Below are 16502 nucleotides of genomic sequence, written 5' to 3' on the forward strand. Positions count from 1 at the left end.
CAGTCTAAAATGCCGATCCTGCGTCCAGGAATCTCAGAATGAGACTGTGTATGAGAGCTGTCTCCTCCTGTTTTATATTCCTCTCTAGGGCTGGAATTAAAGGTGTGCACCATTACTACCTGGTTTCTATAGCAAACTAGTGTGGCTACTGGGATTAGAGGTGTGTGTCACCACTGCCTGGTCTGTAAGACTGATCAGTGCAGCAGTTTTACTCTCTGAATGTCAGGCAAGCTTTATTTATTAAAATACAAATGAAATATCACTACACCTAGCCATTAATGAATTGGAACAACCCATGGTAAGGACTTGTGAGAGCCTCCATGTTACAATGATACCAACACATCAATGAGCAGACGTCACAGGCCCAGATCCAGGAGTTACTTTCATAGGGAATGGCAAAGGAAGACATTAGACAAACACACCTTAGCTGCATGGAGAGACACATTTCTGCATCACTTCAGAAACGATACCAGACTGACCTGAGCTGAAGGGCACATCATCACTCTCTGAACCCTGACTTTGGACTGAAACAGGACGGACACGGCCAGGCTCAGGGCCTTTACAACCCTCCTGCTAAAATGGGCCACCGGAGGAGCAACTACTGTGCTGGGCATGCTCATGAAATGTTTGTTAAGTGTCATGTTCTCAGCTGGATGTTCCTTGGACTTCCTGATAACTGCTACCACACCTCTGAGCCCCTTGACGGTTTGTTCTGCTTCATTTGCTTGATATTTTACTTAGCTTACTTCTCTTATTTTTCTGGTCTTTTCTTTAGGCTTGTAGCTCCACAAAGGCAGAGACTGCCCACAGTGTGTTTTACACAGATCGAGGACCTGGCATGAGAGAGAATACTGACTCCAAAGATAGCTGCTGACTGAATTTGCTGGGAGAATAAGCATGGAGACATTGTGAAAATGAGAGCTAGAAACCCCCCTTGGGTATCAAACCATCGAGTAACCTGAAGGCGAGTCCAAGAAATTACAAGCTGAAGACTAAGCAAAGAGACATCATGTATTTAGCTTCATATCAGACAGTTGGAAACTCTGGTCCATCATCATCATACTTTTGGCCAATAAGTAAGAAGAAATTTTTGTGTTTCCATCTGCCCCCTCCCACCACCTGGGGGTGGGGAGCTGGTGGTGGAATTCCAAAGATACTACTCAAAAAAGCACACACTAGCTGTATTTACCACATTAAGGGTCTGTTTCCTTCTTTAGGACATAACTTCATTTTAAAAGATGCTATTTGGCTGGGCAGTGTTGGTGCAAGCCTTTAATCCTAGCATTCAGGAGGCAAAGACAGGCAGATCTCTGAGTTTGAGGCCAACCTGGTATACACAGCAAATTCCAGGACAGCCAGAGCTACACAAAGAAACCCTCTCTTGAAAAAAAACGAAACAAAAAAAGATGTTATTTCAAGGGATTGAGGAGATGACTGAGTGACTAAGAATGCTTATGGTACAAGCTTGAGGATCTGAGTTCAACTCCCTAGCACCCAAGTTAAAAAAAAAAAAAGGCAGGAATGTGTGTATATGACTATAACTCCAGCACTGAAGCGCTGAGATAGATGGATCCTGGGACCTCAATGGTCAGCTAGCCTATGTAACATGGCTAGTTTCTGGTTCAGTAAAAGACTCTGTTTCAAGGCAACAAAGCAAAGAGAGACAGAGGAAGATGGTTGATGTTCTTTTTGGACCCTGCTATACATGTTCTTTATCCAATCTAGGTGATTACCAGGGATGGTGTGTATGTGTGTATTCACTAAGCTGTAAACTTTATATAATTATGTTTCCACAAAACAGCAAAACAGTGCAATCTAACTTAAACTTGTGGTGGCACATTTTATGACTCATAATCTTGGCGAATGCCCCACATGTATTTGTAAAGAGTATGTATCCAGGTGGGATGGTGGTGCTCCCCTTAATTGCAGCACTTGCAGGAAGAGGCAGGCTAATCTCTGAGCTCAAGGACAGCCTCGTCTACACAGTGAATTCCAGACTAGCCAAGGCCACAGAATGAGACTGATACTCTGCCTTTTATGTTTTTTAAATGTGTACTCAGTTCTATAGATGTCAATTTAGATGAAGCTGGCTGACAGTGAGCCCTCAATTCTTCTATACTCTTGTTTTCCTAGTTTCTACTTTTATTACTGAGAGAATCCAAGTTTCTTGTAAATACTGACTTGTTCTAGTTCTTCCTTCATGTATGATGAAGCTGTGTCATTAGGGACTGACACACTTGGACTCCTATGTCTTCTTTGTGAACCACTGTCATTATGTAACATCCCTTTTTATCCTGTTAACCTCTTTGCTTAGAAGGCAGTCTTGATATTAACACATCTACTCTAACCTTCTATTGATTAGTATTTACATACATGGTGTATCATTTTACTTTGTTGTTGCTGTTGTTGAAATAAATTCTGACACAGCCCAGGCAAGCCTGGGACTCACTATGCAGACAAAGCTGCCCTTGAATTCTGATCCTGCTGTGCTGGAGTATAGACTTGTGTCACCATCACCATGTCCAGCTTCCATTGTTTTCCCCACACCTTTTTAAAAACAGGGTCTTGCTGTATAACTCTGGCTGAACTGGAACTCACTATATCCTCTTCTATTGTCCTCTGTCTTAGTTAGGGTTTATATTGTTGTGATAAAACAATATTCCCAAAAGCAACTTGGGGGAAGGGAGGAGATTTATTTCAGCTCACATATCCTGATTACAGTCAGTCATGAAGGAAGCCAGGGCAGGTAAACAAGGCAGGAACTTGGAGACAGGAGCTGATGCAGAAGCCATGGAGCATCAGTGCATCACTGCTTGCTGGCTTGTTCCTCAGGCCTGCTCAGTCTACTCTCTTACGGCACCAGGACTACTAGCCAACGGGTAGCAAAGACTACACTAAGATGGAATCATCATCAGTCATCAATAAAGAAATGCACCATGCCAGATAGCTGTGAAGCAGAGGCAGGTGGAGCTCAGAGCTTGAGGCAAGCCTGGTGTACAGAGCTAGTTCTAGGACAGCCTACACAGAAAAACCCTATCCTGAAAAACCAAAGGGGGGTGCTTACTCTAGTAGGTACATTTGCTCAGCTGAAGTTCCATCTTTCAAAAGAACTCTAGCTTGTATGAAGTTGACACGAAACTAGCCAGTACACTCTTTAACCTATTTTCTTTTTTTTTATAATTTTTATTTTAACTTATTCATGTGCATTGATGTGAAGATGTGAGATCCCAGGGAAGTGGAGTTACAGGCAGTTGTGAGCTGCCATGTGGATGCTGGGAATTGAACCCAGGTCTTCTGGAAAAGCAGCCAGTGCTCTTAACGGATGAGCCATCTCTCCAGCCCCTTTAACTCATTTTCTAAGACAGGATCTCTAGCTGAACCTGGAGCTCACCTTTTCAGCTAGACTGTCCGGCTGGTCAACAAGCCCCCAGAATCCCTCTATCTTTGGCCCTCAGTGCTGGAACTGGAGGCTTTTTTGTGTAGTCCTGTAGATCTGAATTTGAATCCTCCTGCTTTGTGCAGCAAGTACTTCCCCAACTAGGCAATCGCCCCAGCCCTATCCTGTTACTTTTAACTTAATTGGTATCATTGCGTCTTAATTGAATTTCTGCCTAGTACTATATTTATTTCACTCTTTCTGTTTGAGTATGGTATGGTATGTATGTGTTGTATTATGCGTGGTGTATGTACCTGTTAGTGTAGATACGCACATGTGGGTACACATGCATCTGTGTGTGCATGCATGTAGAGCCTCAGAGGTTGATGTTGGGTGTCTTTCTTCAATTGCTTTAAATTTACTTATTTGTGTGTGTGAATAAGCACATCCTATGTACATATGTAGAGGTCCAAGGACAAACTGTAGAAACTGGTTCTCTCCTTCCACTACATGAGTTCCAAGCAGAAAGTGCCTTTACCTGATGATCATATTGCCAGTTCATCATCTTTGTTTTCAGCAGGGTCTCTCACTGAAACTGAACCTCTGGCTGGCCAGTGAGCTTCAGGGATCAAACACACACACACACACACACACACACACACACACACACACACACGTACACACACAAAGTAACAGGCACATGCTTCTATGCCTTGCCTTCATCTTTTTGTGAATTTGCTCTGACAATTTCTGTCTTTTAGATATATTTGAATCATTTGCATTTAAATACTTGTATATGTAGTAAATAAATATGCATATTTAATATGCATATTTGGGAGTGCAAAGGCTTGTACTTGCTAAGCATGTGCTCTACCACACTGAGCTGTACCCAACTCACATATACTCTTCACCTCTGCAAACAGAACATATGATCCTTAGCACCATACAGCACCCCACTCATGTTATAACTGTCTTTCATATGACTATATCTACACACATCGATTTCAACTGTCAAATATATCTTAAAGAACTCAATATGGAAAAAATGACCTATTTTATTTCCCTAAGAATTTACTCTAACTGTTCTTTCATTCCTAATGCTGTTCCCTCTGAAGAATTTCCTTAAACAATAACTTCAGAGCAGGTATTGACAATCAATATTCTGTTTTCCTTTAACTAAGAAAACTTTGTTTCCCATCCTTCCTTTTCCTTCTCTTCTATTTGTTTAATTATTTGTTTTATAAAACCCTGGTAGGCCTGGACCTTGCTGTGTAGAGCTGGCTGGCCTCAGACTCACAACCTCAAGAGGCTACCTCAGCCTCCTGAAAGCTAGGATCACGGGTTTTTGCCATCTGGTTTACCTTGATTTTTCTGAGAGAGGGTCTCAGTAGTACAGGTTAACCTTAAAACCACAGCAATCTGCCTGTCTAGCCTGTCAAGTACTAGGATTCCAGGTGTGAGCCATGACACCCAGATAGCTCTTGTTTATAACAGACATTTCGAGGCTAGGAAATTTTTGGAAGTTTTGTTTGTTTTAAGAGAGGTCTTGCTATGTTGTTTGGGGACTCTGATCCTGTTACCACAGGTTCTCATGTAGCTGAGACAAGTGCGTGCTACCATCCTCGGCTGGGTAGTTCTTTCAGAATATATGCTACTGTCTTCTGATTTCTTTTAATTAATTAATTAATTATTATTATGTATACAATATTCTGTCTGTGTGTCTGCCTGCAGGCCAGAAGAGGGCACCAGACCTCATTACAGATGGTTGTGAGCCACCATGTGGTTGCTGGGAATTGAACTCAGGACCTTTGGAAGAGCAGGCAATGCTCTTAACCTCTGAGCCATCTCTCCAGCCCCTGTCTTCTGATTTCTAAGGGAAATGTACAGTCATTCAAATCACCATCCACTACAGGTAATAGGCTACTGCTACTTTTTCTAGTTATGTTTAAGAATTTTTTGTTTGTTTGTCTGTTCTGTTTGAGACAGGGGCTCTCTAATAGGCCTGGCTGTCCTGGAACTGGCTGTGTAGAACAGGTTGGCCTTGCACTCACAAAGGTCCACTTGCCTCTGTCATTCCAGTGCTTGGATTAACGACATGTGGTGCCAACATGCACAGCCTAAGGGTTTTTCTTATCCTTAGCAGTTTAAGCTCTATGTCTCTGACAGTAACTTCAGTTTATTTTGCTAGGGTTCATCTTTCATTCATAACTCTTCCTTGTTAAGTGTTTGAAGATTTGAAATTTTTTTGATATATTAAATTTGTAATTATAGTTTAAATGTTAATTATGATTTTCTTCAATGTTTGGGGGACTTGAGCAGTCGAATCTGTGAAATATTATCCACCAAATAAATAAATAAGTAAATAGCAATGGGAAATGGATGGTGGTGCTTGCTAACAATCCCAGAACTTAAGAGGCTAACGTAGGAGTATCACAAGTTTGAGGCTAGATTAAGTACATGGTGAATTTCAGGCTAGTTTGGGCTACATCAGGATGGTATCTTGAACCGCCTACCTACCTAACTAAAAACAACAAGAGCAACAGTTTTTCTTTTTAAGTTATATAATGCATATAAGTGTTTTACTTATATATACATATGTGTACCACATGCATGGCTGGTGCCCTTGGGAGTTCAGAAGATTCCCTGGAACTAGAATTAGGGATGGTTGTGCGTCACTATGAGGGTGCTGGAAACCGAACCCAAGTCCTCTACCAAAGGTCTTAACTGCTGGGCCATCTCTCTAACCCCTACAATAGTTTTGTTGCTATTGTTTTCAGTACTGAGGACTGAATCCAGTGGCTTGTATGCATCTAGGCAAGCACTCCAACGCTAAGCTACATTCGTTCAGACTAGATAGTCTGCCAAGTTCAAATGCCACTGTCACCACTTACTATCATTATCCACCAGGCATAACTTAGGGCACTTGGAATCTTAACTCAGACTGAGTCATAAGGGTCATGGGTTCCAGGGCTACATACATAGTTTTTGTTTTGTGGGGTTTTTCTGTTTGTTTGTTTTGTTTTTCGAGACAGGAATCCTTTGTGTATCCCTGGCTGTCCTAGAACTAACTCCATAGATCAAGCTGGCCTCTGCATCCTGAATGCTGGGGTTAAAGGCATGTGGTACCACCGCCCACTTTTTTTTTATTTTTAAGACTAAAGCTATGCACTTGGTAAGCAACAGAAGCTCACTAGGTGGTGACAGCTGCCCCAGGCCGTTCACATGAGACTCAGGAGCTCTTTGTAGAGAGGTCACTTTATTAAGATGCCTATAGTCTGGGACTATGTCAACGATTACCATAAATCTTTTTTGTTTTTTGTTTTTTTTTTTGTTTTGTTTTGTTTTGTTTTTCGAGACAGAGTTTCTCTGTAGCTTTGGAGCCTGTCCTGGAACTAGCTCTTGTAGACCAGGCTGGTCTCGAACTCACAGAGATCCGCCTGCCTCTGCCTCCCGAGTGCTGGGATTAAAGGCGTGCGCCACCGCCGCCCGGCTACCATAAATCTTTTGCAGAATAATCTCAAGAGAGTAGAATTTAAGTTAGATACTGAGTGTGGGAGCCTTGGGCGAGAAGAAATTTCCTAGCAGAATGTTTTCCCAGGAAGATAGTGGCCTTCCCCACTCCTACCACCGGGGAGATCCAAGCACAAGGTCACTTAGCCCAGCCAGCCAGCCACCTGGTGATAAAGAAGCGGGATGGGACAGACCAAAAGACCTTGCGCCCGTGCCAAAAGCCGCTTCAAAAAGCCTCTTTGTAGTTACACCTTTAAAAACTTACCCCACAGAGGAGATACAACTCCTCTCTACCTCACTGCAGTGGGGTCAGAGATGGGTTCCAAACAGGTTTGTATTATGCTGATTAAACCTTGCTTATTACAGTCTGGGCCTCTCTGGTGGTCTCTCTCTGGGGGTCGTAATCTGGGCACAACACTGAGAATCAAACTTTGTTAGAAACGGGTAAACATTGTTTTGTTTGTTTTTCAAGAGTTTCTTGGTGTAGCCCTGGCTGTCCTGGAACTCACTTTGTAGACCAAGCTGGCCTCAGACTCAGAGATCTGCCTGCCTCTGCCTCCAGAGTGCTGGGAGTAAAGGTATGTGCCACCACTGCCTGGTGTAATAGGTAAACATTTAAATGTTCTTTTAAAGTGAGAAAAGATTTTTAGAGACAGAGGTTTGTGGGGGCCCAAAGAGGCCAAAGGTCAGAGAGACTTGTTTTGTGCTTCTAATTCAAACAGAGGTCCCACCTAGTTGTAAATCAGAGTTCAGCTCTCTCAATAGTTCTGCTAATGTAAACAGGTGTGGCTAGTCGCCAGACCTCGTGCTCCTGAAACAGGGAAGTAGTTGGTTCCCACCTAAAACAAAAGTCTAAGGATCTAACTAAGTTCTAGTTCCCTTCATGAAAGTAACTTGGGATTCCACAGGGAGTGTTTTGCCTGAAGAGTGTTCAGTCTAGGGCAGGAGTCAAGGGCAGGAGTGGTGAATGTACCCCAGACTTTTCATTTGTATGTTAATGCAGTCCTTTTGTTCTACTCCTACCTTTTGAAATTAGGGGTATATTAAACTGTTGGAAATTAAACGCAGCTGAATTTTCAGTACTCACTGAAATTCCCTCCCGATACTAACCTATGTGTTTCTGTGTTTTATTATTTTTGTACGTGTCTTTGTATTCTTTACTATATTTCTAAATTCGCAGGCCTCGTCTCTGGAAGGAAGGTATTTTTGTCGAGGCTGGCCCCTGACAGAGGTGGGGAAAGAAAAACACCAATATTTAGTTGGAGTGAGGTATGGAGCTGGAGGCCAGCAAGTCAAAGGTAAAGTGCCCCATGGAGCACAGGTAGAACACCAGTGGAGAAACAGCAGCTATGGCTGGCACATAATCAGATGCAAAGGAAAACAAGACTTACTTCAAAGTTGTACTTCTTCATCTGGTTGAGGTGCCGACAGTACAAGTAGAGCATGCCGATGCTGCTGCCCACCGCAATGTAGTCCCCGTTGGCATCCAGGGCTGTGAGGTAGACCAGAATAGAGCGAAAGCCCCTCTGGATCTTTGTGGGAATGGCATTGAGGAGATAGTACAAAGGGCAGAATTCTCGGAATGTAACAGGTTCTGATATCGATGCCATGGTCAAGGTTTCCACAGATGTTCTTCAGGCAGAAGGAATGCTTATTCATCATCTAGGGAAACCTGCAGGCTACAGAATACAGCATTGTAACTCTTTCAGTGCCTAGTCATACCAAAAAGCCACAATGTTTAATAATAGAAACATGATATTTTCAACAGGAAAGAATCATGGTTGGGAGGTGAGGGGGTAGCAAAGATGTCTTAATGGTTAAAAGCATGTAACTCTCTTGCAGAATACTCAAGTTTGGGAAATACTCATGTCAGGTAGCCTACAACCTCCAGCTCCACGGGATACCTTCTACGGGCCACCACTCATATTGAACTCACATACACATACTCCCATACAGACAGAGGCACATTCACATAATTTAAAATAAAAATAAACACCAGGCGGTGGTAGTGCATGCCTTTAATCCCAGTACTTGGGAGGTAGAGCCAGTCTTATCTCTGTGAGTTTAAGGCCAGCCTGAACTATAAGAGTTAGTTCCAAGACAGGCACCAAAGCTACAGAGAAACCCTGTCCCGAAAAACCAAAATAAACAACAAACTGGGATGATAGAGACAGCTCAGTGGTTTAGAGAACTAACTGTTCTTCTGGAGGACCTGAGCTGAATCACCAGCACCCTCATCATGGCTCACAAGCATGTGGCTCCAGTTCCAGGGGATTGAAGCTCTCTTTTGACCTCTATAGGCAAAGCATGCATGTGCTGCAGATTTACATGCAGGCAAAATCCATACACGTGAAATAATAATAATATTATAATGAAAAATGAATTACTGAAGCTATGGTCAACACAGTGATGGAACAGAAGAGCATAAAGCATAATTCTTTTCAAGGAGTTTATGATCTAGATAGAAAGGCAGTGCAACAACAAAGAGATACAAAACTATAGGAATTAATCAAGGGCATTCATGAGAAGATCAGGATTAGTGTGAACTAAAGTAGGCCAGGAGGCAGCTCTCTTGAGAAGACTCCACAACTCAAGTATGTGCTGTCCTTTTCCTAAGCGCACCTCTCCTCTCTCCATCCCTCCCTCTCTCCCCCCTCTCCCTCCCTCCCTCTCCCTCTCCCTTCCCCCCTCTCATAAATGGTCCCAATAGTCATGCCTAAATTCATTTTCATACTTCTTTAATAGTCAGAAGAATACTTGTAATCCCAGCACTCAGGAGACTGCAGCAAGTGTATTGCTCTAAGTTCAAATTTAGACTGGGCTACACAGTAAGTTTCAGGTTAGCCTGGGCTACAGTGAAAACAATATCAAAACAATCAATCTCCAACTTTTCTCAATTGACTCTAGCTCTGCTTCAATCCCCACCCCCCAGAAAAAGTCTTGTAAAGACTCCACCGAAAACATCCAGCAATGAAGTCCCACCTGTCTGAGTAGGACACACGAGAACGCCTGTATTAGAACAAAAAGCCCACTCTAGAGAAATAACCCCCTCCTTGTTAATGTCTGGTTCCCATAGCCATCAGCCATGTCAGTGTTTGAACCCACGCACCCTGCAGCTCCTACCTGCTCATCCATGCACTAAATCAAGAGACTACTCTACACTAATCAGCACCTGTGGCTAACCAAGTTCACTCACTCGGTTTAAGCCTTGCTCTGCCCTGGCATGAAGTGGCCTCTTCCCCAACCTTCAGAAGACGGCACTGAAGTGAGAGACTCAGTTGAGACCACCGAGCTGAGCCTTGAATCTCAATCTTTCCCCTTAGTCCACAGCCCTTGGACATCACTCTGATATAACCAACAGGTGCACATTGTCAGTCTGTCTGATTCAACCTGGAGGTATAGTTTACATCTTCAGGTCTGTCCTAGTTAGGGTCACTATTGCTGTGATGAAACACCATGACTAAAAGCAAACTGGGAAAGGAAAAGATTTGACTGACAATTCCACATTGCTACTCATCACTGGAGGAAGTCAGGACAGGAACTCAAGTGAGACAGGAACCTGGAGGCAGGAGCTGATGCCCAGTGGCCATGGAGGGGTGCTGCTTACTGGCTTGCTCCCCAAAGCTTGCTCAAGTAGCTTTCTTAAATAACCCAGAACCACCAGCCCAGGGGTGGCACCACCCATAATGGGCTGAGTCCACTCCCATCAATCAGTAATTTAGAAAATGCCCCACAGAGGCATTTTCTCTACTGAGGCTTCCTCCTCTCTGATAGCTATAGCCTGTGCCAAGTAAACATAAAATTAGCCAGTACAGGTTCAAGAAACTTTTTGGATGCCTCATTCACTGGCATTTTGAGTTTTCTATCACTATATGCTTGAGTGACTGAGCCCTTAGTCCTCTTCTGATCAGGTTCATCAAACTCATTTTTATTTGTTTGTTTGTTTGTTTATTGGTTTTTCAAGACAGGGTTTTTCTGTAGCTTTTGGAGCCTGTCCTGGAACTAGCTCTTATAGACCAGGCTGGCCTTGTACTCACAGAGATCCGCCTGCCTCTGCCTCCCGAGTGCTGGGATTAAAGGCGTGTGCCACTACCCGGCCATCAAAATCATTCTTACCTGATGGTCTTGAATGATCCGGATCTCTCTTTGGCTTTTGCCATAAAGAAGGGCCTCAACAAATATGTCTCTACTAAAACGCCCCTCCTACACAAGATATGTTTGGCCACCCACCCCAGCACTGCACGATGTCATCTGCTTTGCTTTTTCTACATATCTTTTTGCTTTGTTGCACATGTAAGCATGTATATGCATGTGCACATGCATGCATGCATGCGTGCTCACACACACACACACACACACACACAGAGCTTTGTAAATCCCATGAGAGCAGAGGCCACAATGTCTCACTTACACCCTCTAGACCAGCATCAGAAAAAGGCTAGGAATGTCAGAGGCACTCGACAACTGCGCATTGAACAGATGAACAAATGATGAGAAAGGACAACAGTTAGGGAAAGAATGAGTGACAGAAATGGAACAGCAGCAAAATATCATCTTTTGCTGGGCGGTGGTGGTGCACATCTTTAATCCCAGCACTCGGGAGACAGAGGCAGATGGATCTCTGTGAGTTTGAGGCCAGCCTAGTCTACAAGACTCCACAATTAGAGGCCAGTGGGAACTACAAAGTGAACCTCAGGCCAGCCTGGACTACATAGTAGGCACTGACAAGACTAAACAAAAGAAAAAACAAAGAATACATTATATGGATCAACTAAAATTCTCTTAACATATTTTGATTGTACCATTATAAGCAACACAGATACATATCCACACATACTGTTGGGAACTGGTTTTAAAGATATTTTTATTTTTAAAAATGTATTATTAGTATTACAAGTATGAGAGTTTTGCCTGCGTGTATATTTGTGTACCATGTCTGGTATCTGCAGAGGCCAGAAGAGGTTATGAATCCCCTAGAACAGAGGTTACAGATAATTGTGAGCCACCATACGCTGGGAGTCAAACTTAGGTTCTCTGCAAGAGCAGAGAAGTATCTTACCTGCTGACCCATCTCTCCAGCCCCTATTTTTAATTTTTAATTGTGTGTGTATGTGACTGTCTGAGTATATACACACATATGCATGCACATGCACTTGAAGGCACCATTGGAGGCCAGAGCCAGAGTTATAAGGAGTTGTGAGCCACTTGAGATGGATGCTGGGAACCTAACCCAGGTCCTCTGCAGAAGTAACAAGTACTCTTAACCTCTGAGCCATTTCTCCAGACCCTTGTAAATATTTCAAAAGGTGGCAAAAGGCTGGTCCAGTGGAAGTGAATTAGTAATACTAACAGGAGCTTCAAGAGGTCAAGATATCGAAATTTTAAAATGCATTGCCAAACTGTCTTCCATAGCTGTCATAATGATTTATGCTTTAAACATGTTTCTCCAAAGGACTTTCTGAGGTCAATAAGACACAGAACCCAAGAGTCAGCCAGGAGGCCTACTGAATCTCTTTAGGTGGGGTTCTGGGAGAACTCAGCACCAGATCTGTTCCTTTCACCTAATGGGCAGATGGGAAATGGGCTCAAGTTGACTCTGACAAAACCGGCCCACAGGAGAAGGCATGTCTGGGGTGGGCTTGGAAGAAATCAAGAGTTGTTGCCTCCCTGTCCTGTGACTCATTTGATGAAAACTGTTTAGACTCAACGAACACTCCTGACTAGTGTTTCTGCATTTCCTACACTGCCTAATTTTCACACAAGCCAAAGTCCCATTTTGCCCTACCTCAGGTTCAGACCCACTGCCATAACTAAACTTTCTGCTGCAGAAAAACAGCAGCACATTGGAGTAGCTAATGACATCAGAGGGGGAAAGGACTGGGGCTGAAGTCCCAAGGATCTCCTAAGATTAGCTGTGGGACCCTGGGGAAATTATTTAATGGCTCTAGGTTGCCATTTACCCATCTGAAAATGGTTCGGAATATAAGCCAGGTACGGTGGCACAGACCTGTAATCCTGGTGGTGTAATAGCACTACTAAAATTAACTTATTGAAAATAGTCACAGTTCTGAAGTAGGTGGGCAAAGCCAGACTCTGAACCAAATGCTGTCCAGGTTGAAACCCTGGCGCTTACTAATCCTAATTTCTCCCTCTAGCTCACCTTCACTTATTCTCTAAGCGCTAACACTAAGGACGCCTTCTCCCCACTCAGGCTTTAGAATTCACTATCCCTCTACACCAAATGATCTCCTTCCACAGATGTGGCTTCTTTCCATCCCTGGGGGCTCAGCTACAGAAAGGCCTTCCCAGCCAGATCACTTATGAATACCTAAACTCTCCTTTCCATCCACATGGCCTTCATAATCCTCATCACAGCTTCTGATTCTTCACTTGCTAAATAACCTCTTCTGTGAGAAGGAATGTCAATTTAGCACAGAGAAGCTGTCTATAAATATTTGTTGAATGAATAAATAAAATGTTAACTTCTAGTCTTATTAAGAAAGAATATTCTCAATGCAATCCCCTTCCCTCTGCCCTGCCTCTGTATTTTCTCTGCTTGATATCAAACACAAGGCCCTCGTTCTTGCTAGTGCTATACCCCAGCCCTTTTATTCCAGTCTTTAAGATAAATAATGCTAGGACTGGAGAGATGGCTCAGCAGGTGAGAGCACTTGCTGCTCTTCCAAAGGACATGGATTTGGTTCTTAGCACCCACCCACCCACCAACTTGGCAGCACTCCAGTACTAAGGAATCTGGTGCCCTCTTTGGCCACATACGGATAAGCAGACACATATAAATATAAATAAATTAAAAATATATAAGCAATGCTTCCTTGGCTATGAGTATTCCAGTTTAAAACACAAAAGTGAAGTTAAAAGTTATGGGCTAGAGAGACAGATCAGTGGTTAAGAGTGCTTGCTGCTCTTCCAGAGGCCCTGAGTACAAATACCCACCTTGGATGGCTCACAACTGCTTGTAACTCTAGCTCCAGGGGATCTAACACCCTCTCCTAGCTCCATAGGCACCCACATACTGGGGGAATGCACAAAACAGATACCTACATCAAGTAAAACTTTTTTAAAAAGAAAGTTATAATTTTCTTCCCATTCCCCATCAATTTCATAAACATGGAAGGTGGGCTATATCCAACCATCATTTTAATGAGCATTTCCCAAAACCAAAGCTAGGAGTAACCCAGAACAGAATTATGCACTCAGCAGTATAATTGTCACAAGTCACTAGAGGCTCTGATAGCATTTATGTCTCAAGGACCTTCCCTAAACTCAATACAAAGTAACAATTAGTATTCCTGTACAATTGTTGTTTTGTTTTGTTTACAGTCTCACTAGCCCATGGTCCTCACACTTCTTCCAAGTGCTGAGATTACGGGCAGGGACCTCCATGCCCAGCTTTTTTGCTCCCATAGCTTCTTATTCTTTGTAGGTTTTGTGTTTTGGGGGGTTTTGTTGTTTTGTTTTTGCTTTGTTTTCTTGAGAAAGGGTTTCTCTGTGCTGTTCTGGAACTTGCTCTGTAGATTAGACTGGTCAGAATTTACAGAGATCTACCTGCCTCTGCCTCCTGAGTGCTGGGATTAAAGATGTGAGCCACCACCTCCTGGGCTTCTTTACTCTTTAATTATAATTGTTACATATATGTGTGTATAAGTTTGTAAATACAATCTGCTAAGATCATTTAGTGTAACCACAAATGGAGCTTACAATCCATCTTTATTTTGGCTTTTAAGGTATTCATTTATTTTGATATACAGTCTCAGACCATAGCTTTGGCTGGCCTAGAACTCACAGGGATCATCTAGTTTAGCTTCATGTCTGCTAGGAGTACAATCATACACTACCATGGCCAGTAGATGATGTATTAAGATTAATACCTTTAATCCCAGCACTCAGGAGACAGAGGCAGGCAGATCTCTGCGAGTTCGAGGCCAGCCTGGTCTACAGAATGAGTTCCAGGACCTCCAGGACAACACAGAGAAACTTGTCTTGAAAAACAAACAAACAAAGATTTTTATATTTTAAAAATGCAAAGGGTCGGGGAATAATTTATCTTGCAAATGAAAGGCGGTTGCTTCCCTGCTGGCTAGCCAACTGTTCACAGATTAAACCCAACCCAAGAGTTGAAACCAGACATCTGAAGAAAGCTCTATATCTAACTTCATCTCCATCTACATTTTCTGCTCTAGTTGCAAACTTTACATTCTTATTTATTTGTTATCAGTGTGTGTGTGTGTGTGTGAGAGAGAGAGAGAGAGAGAGAGAGAGAGAGAGAGAGAGAGAGAGAGAGAGAGAGAGAGAGAGACACATATGTAGGTGTATCTGTACCATGGTTTCTACATGGAAGCTAGAGGACAACACTGTGGGGTCAGTTCTTTGTCTGCCTTTACATGGGTTCCCGGAATTGAACTCAAGTTACCAGGTATGCAAGGTAAGTGCTCTTCCCGCATGAGGCAGGATTGCTGGCTCCTAAATGAGTTTGTAATCCCAGAACCTGGGAGGTAGAGGAAGGATGATTGCCATAAATTCAAGGCCAGTTTGGTCTACACTGACAGTTCACAAACCAATCAAAGTTTACACAGCCAGATTCTGCCAACCTCCATCCCCAATCAATGAACTAAAACAAAACCACAAACAAACAACTACTAGAACACAGTACAATCAACACTGTACTCATCTTTGTTGGATTAATCTCTCTCTCAAAAACCCTGTGCTGAGGGCAAGTCTGTGGATAGATAATCTGGGCTCCATAGTGATAGCCTGTCCCCAAAACAAAACAAACAAAAAACTATGCCACACTGTCCCAAGACTACAGCAAAGATTCACTGTAACTATTACGACCAAATCCAAAGCGTACATTCATGGGAAACAAACACACAATCTAAACTTGCTTCTGTCTCAACAATTCATAAAAACAAACAAACAAACAAAAAACCTATCCCGACTGCTGGGGCTAAAGGTTGGAGCACACCTTTAGTCCCAGCGGTGGGGAAGCAGAGGTAGGAGGATCTCTATGATTTTGAGGCCAGACTGGACTATAGAGCTAGTTCCAGGACAGCTAAGGCTGTCACACAAGAAACCCTGTCTCAGAAAACAAAACACAGCAGAAAAAACACACCACCTAATATCTGTCCTCTGGCTCTCCCAAGTTCCTGGGTCAATACTGGCAGAATTCTCCAAGCTTGACCCCAAAGCCCATTTTTATTATTTGTATAACTATCTCCTATTCCATTCCTCATCTCTCCAAATTCAATCATCGGTTGTTATCTGCTTCCTTTCTTTTTCCCTATTAAGTTCTAGGAGTCATTTGGTTCAAATTATACAGAAGCTACTGTGAAATGGGATCCTCCTCAACCCCAAAGAATAACTTCCTCAGAAAAACCTGAAAACAAGCCCAATAAAAACCAGTCTTCCATTGAAAAAGACAATGAAAAAGACATCAAAACAAACTTACTTGGCGCTGGAGACGTAGCTCAACCCTTCAGAACAAGGTCTGCTCTTCCAGAGGACCAGGGTTCAATTCCCAGCACCCATCTGGCATATCACTTTAGTTCTGGGGGATCTGATGCCCTCTCCTGACCTCTGCAGGCACTGCACACATGGG

The 16502-nt window shown here is 43.0% G+C and overlaps 1 protein-coding gene across 2 annotated transcripts in view; it reads right to left on the bottom strand.

Moving 5' to 3' along the window:
• Tecpr2 (tectonin beta-propeller repeat containing 2) overlaps window positions 1–16502 on the bottom strand; it is a 112120-nt gene that overhangs the window by 94044 nt on the left and 1574 nt on the right. For both annotated transcript variants that reach the window (XM_038335970.1, XM_038335972.1), the window contains exon 2: window positions 8278–8565. In XM_038335970.1, the coding sequence (XP_038191898.1) occupies window positions 8278–8496 (219 nt within the window). In that variant the 5' untranslated portion in view covers window positions 8497–8565. The remainder of the gene's footprint in view (window positions 1–8277; window positions 8566–16502) is intronic.

Source organism: Arvicola amphibius, chromosome 7 (assembly GCF_903992535.2).
Source record: "Arvicola amphibius chromosome 7, mArvAmp1.2, whole genome shotgun sequence".
Taxonomy (NCBI): domain Eukaryota; kingdom Metazoa; phylum Chordata; class Mammalia; order Rodentia; family Cricetidae; genus Arvicola; species Arvicola amphibius.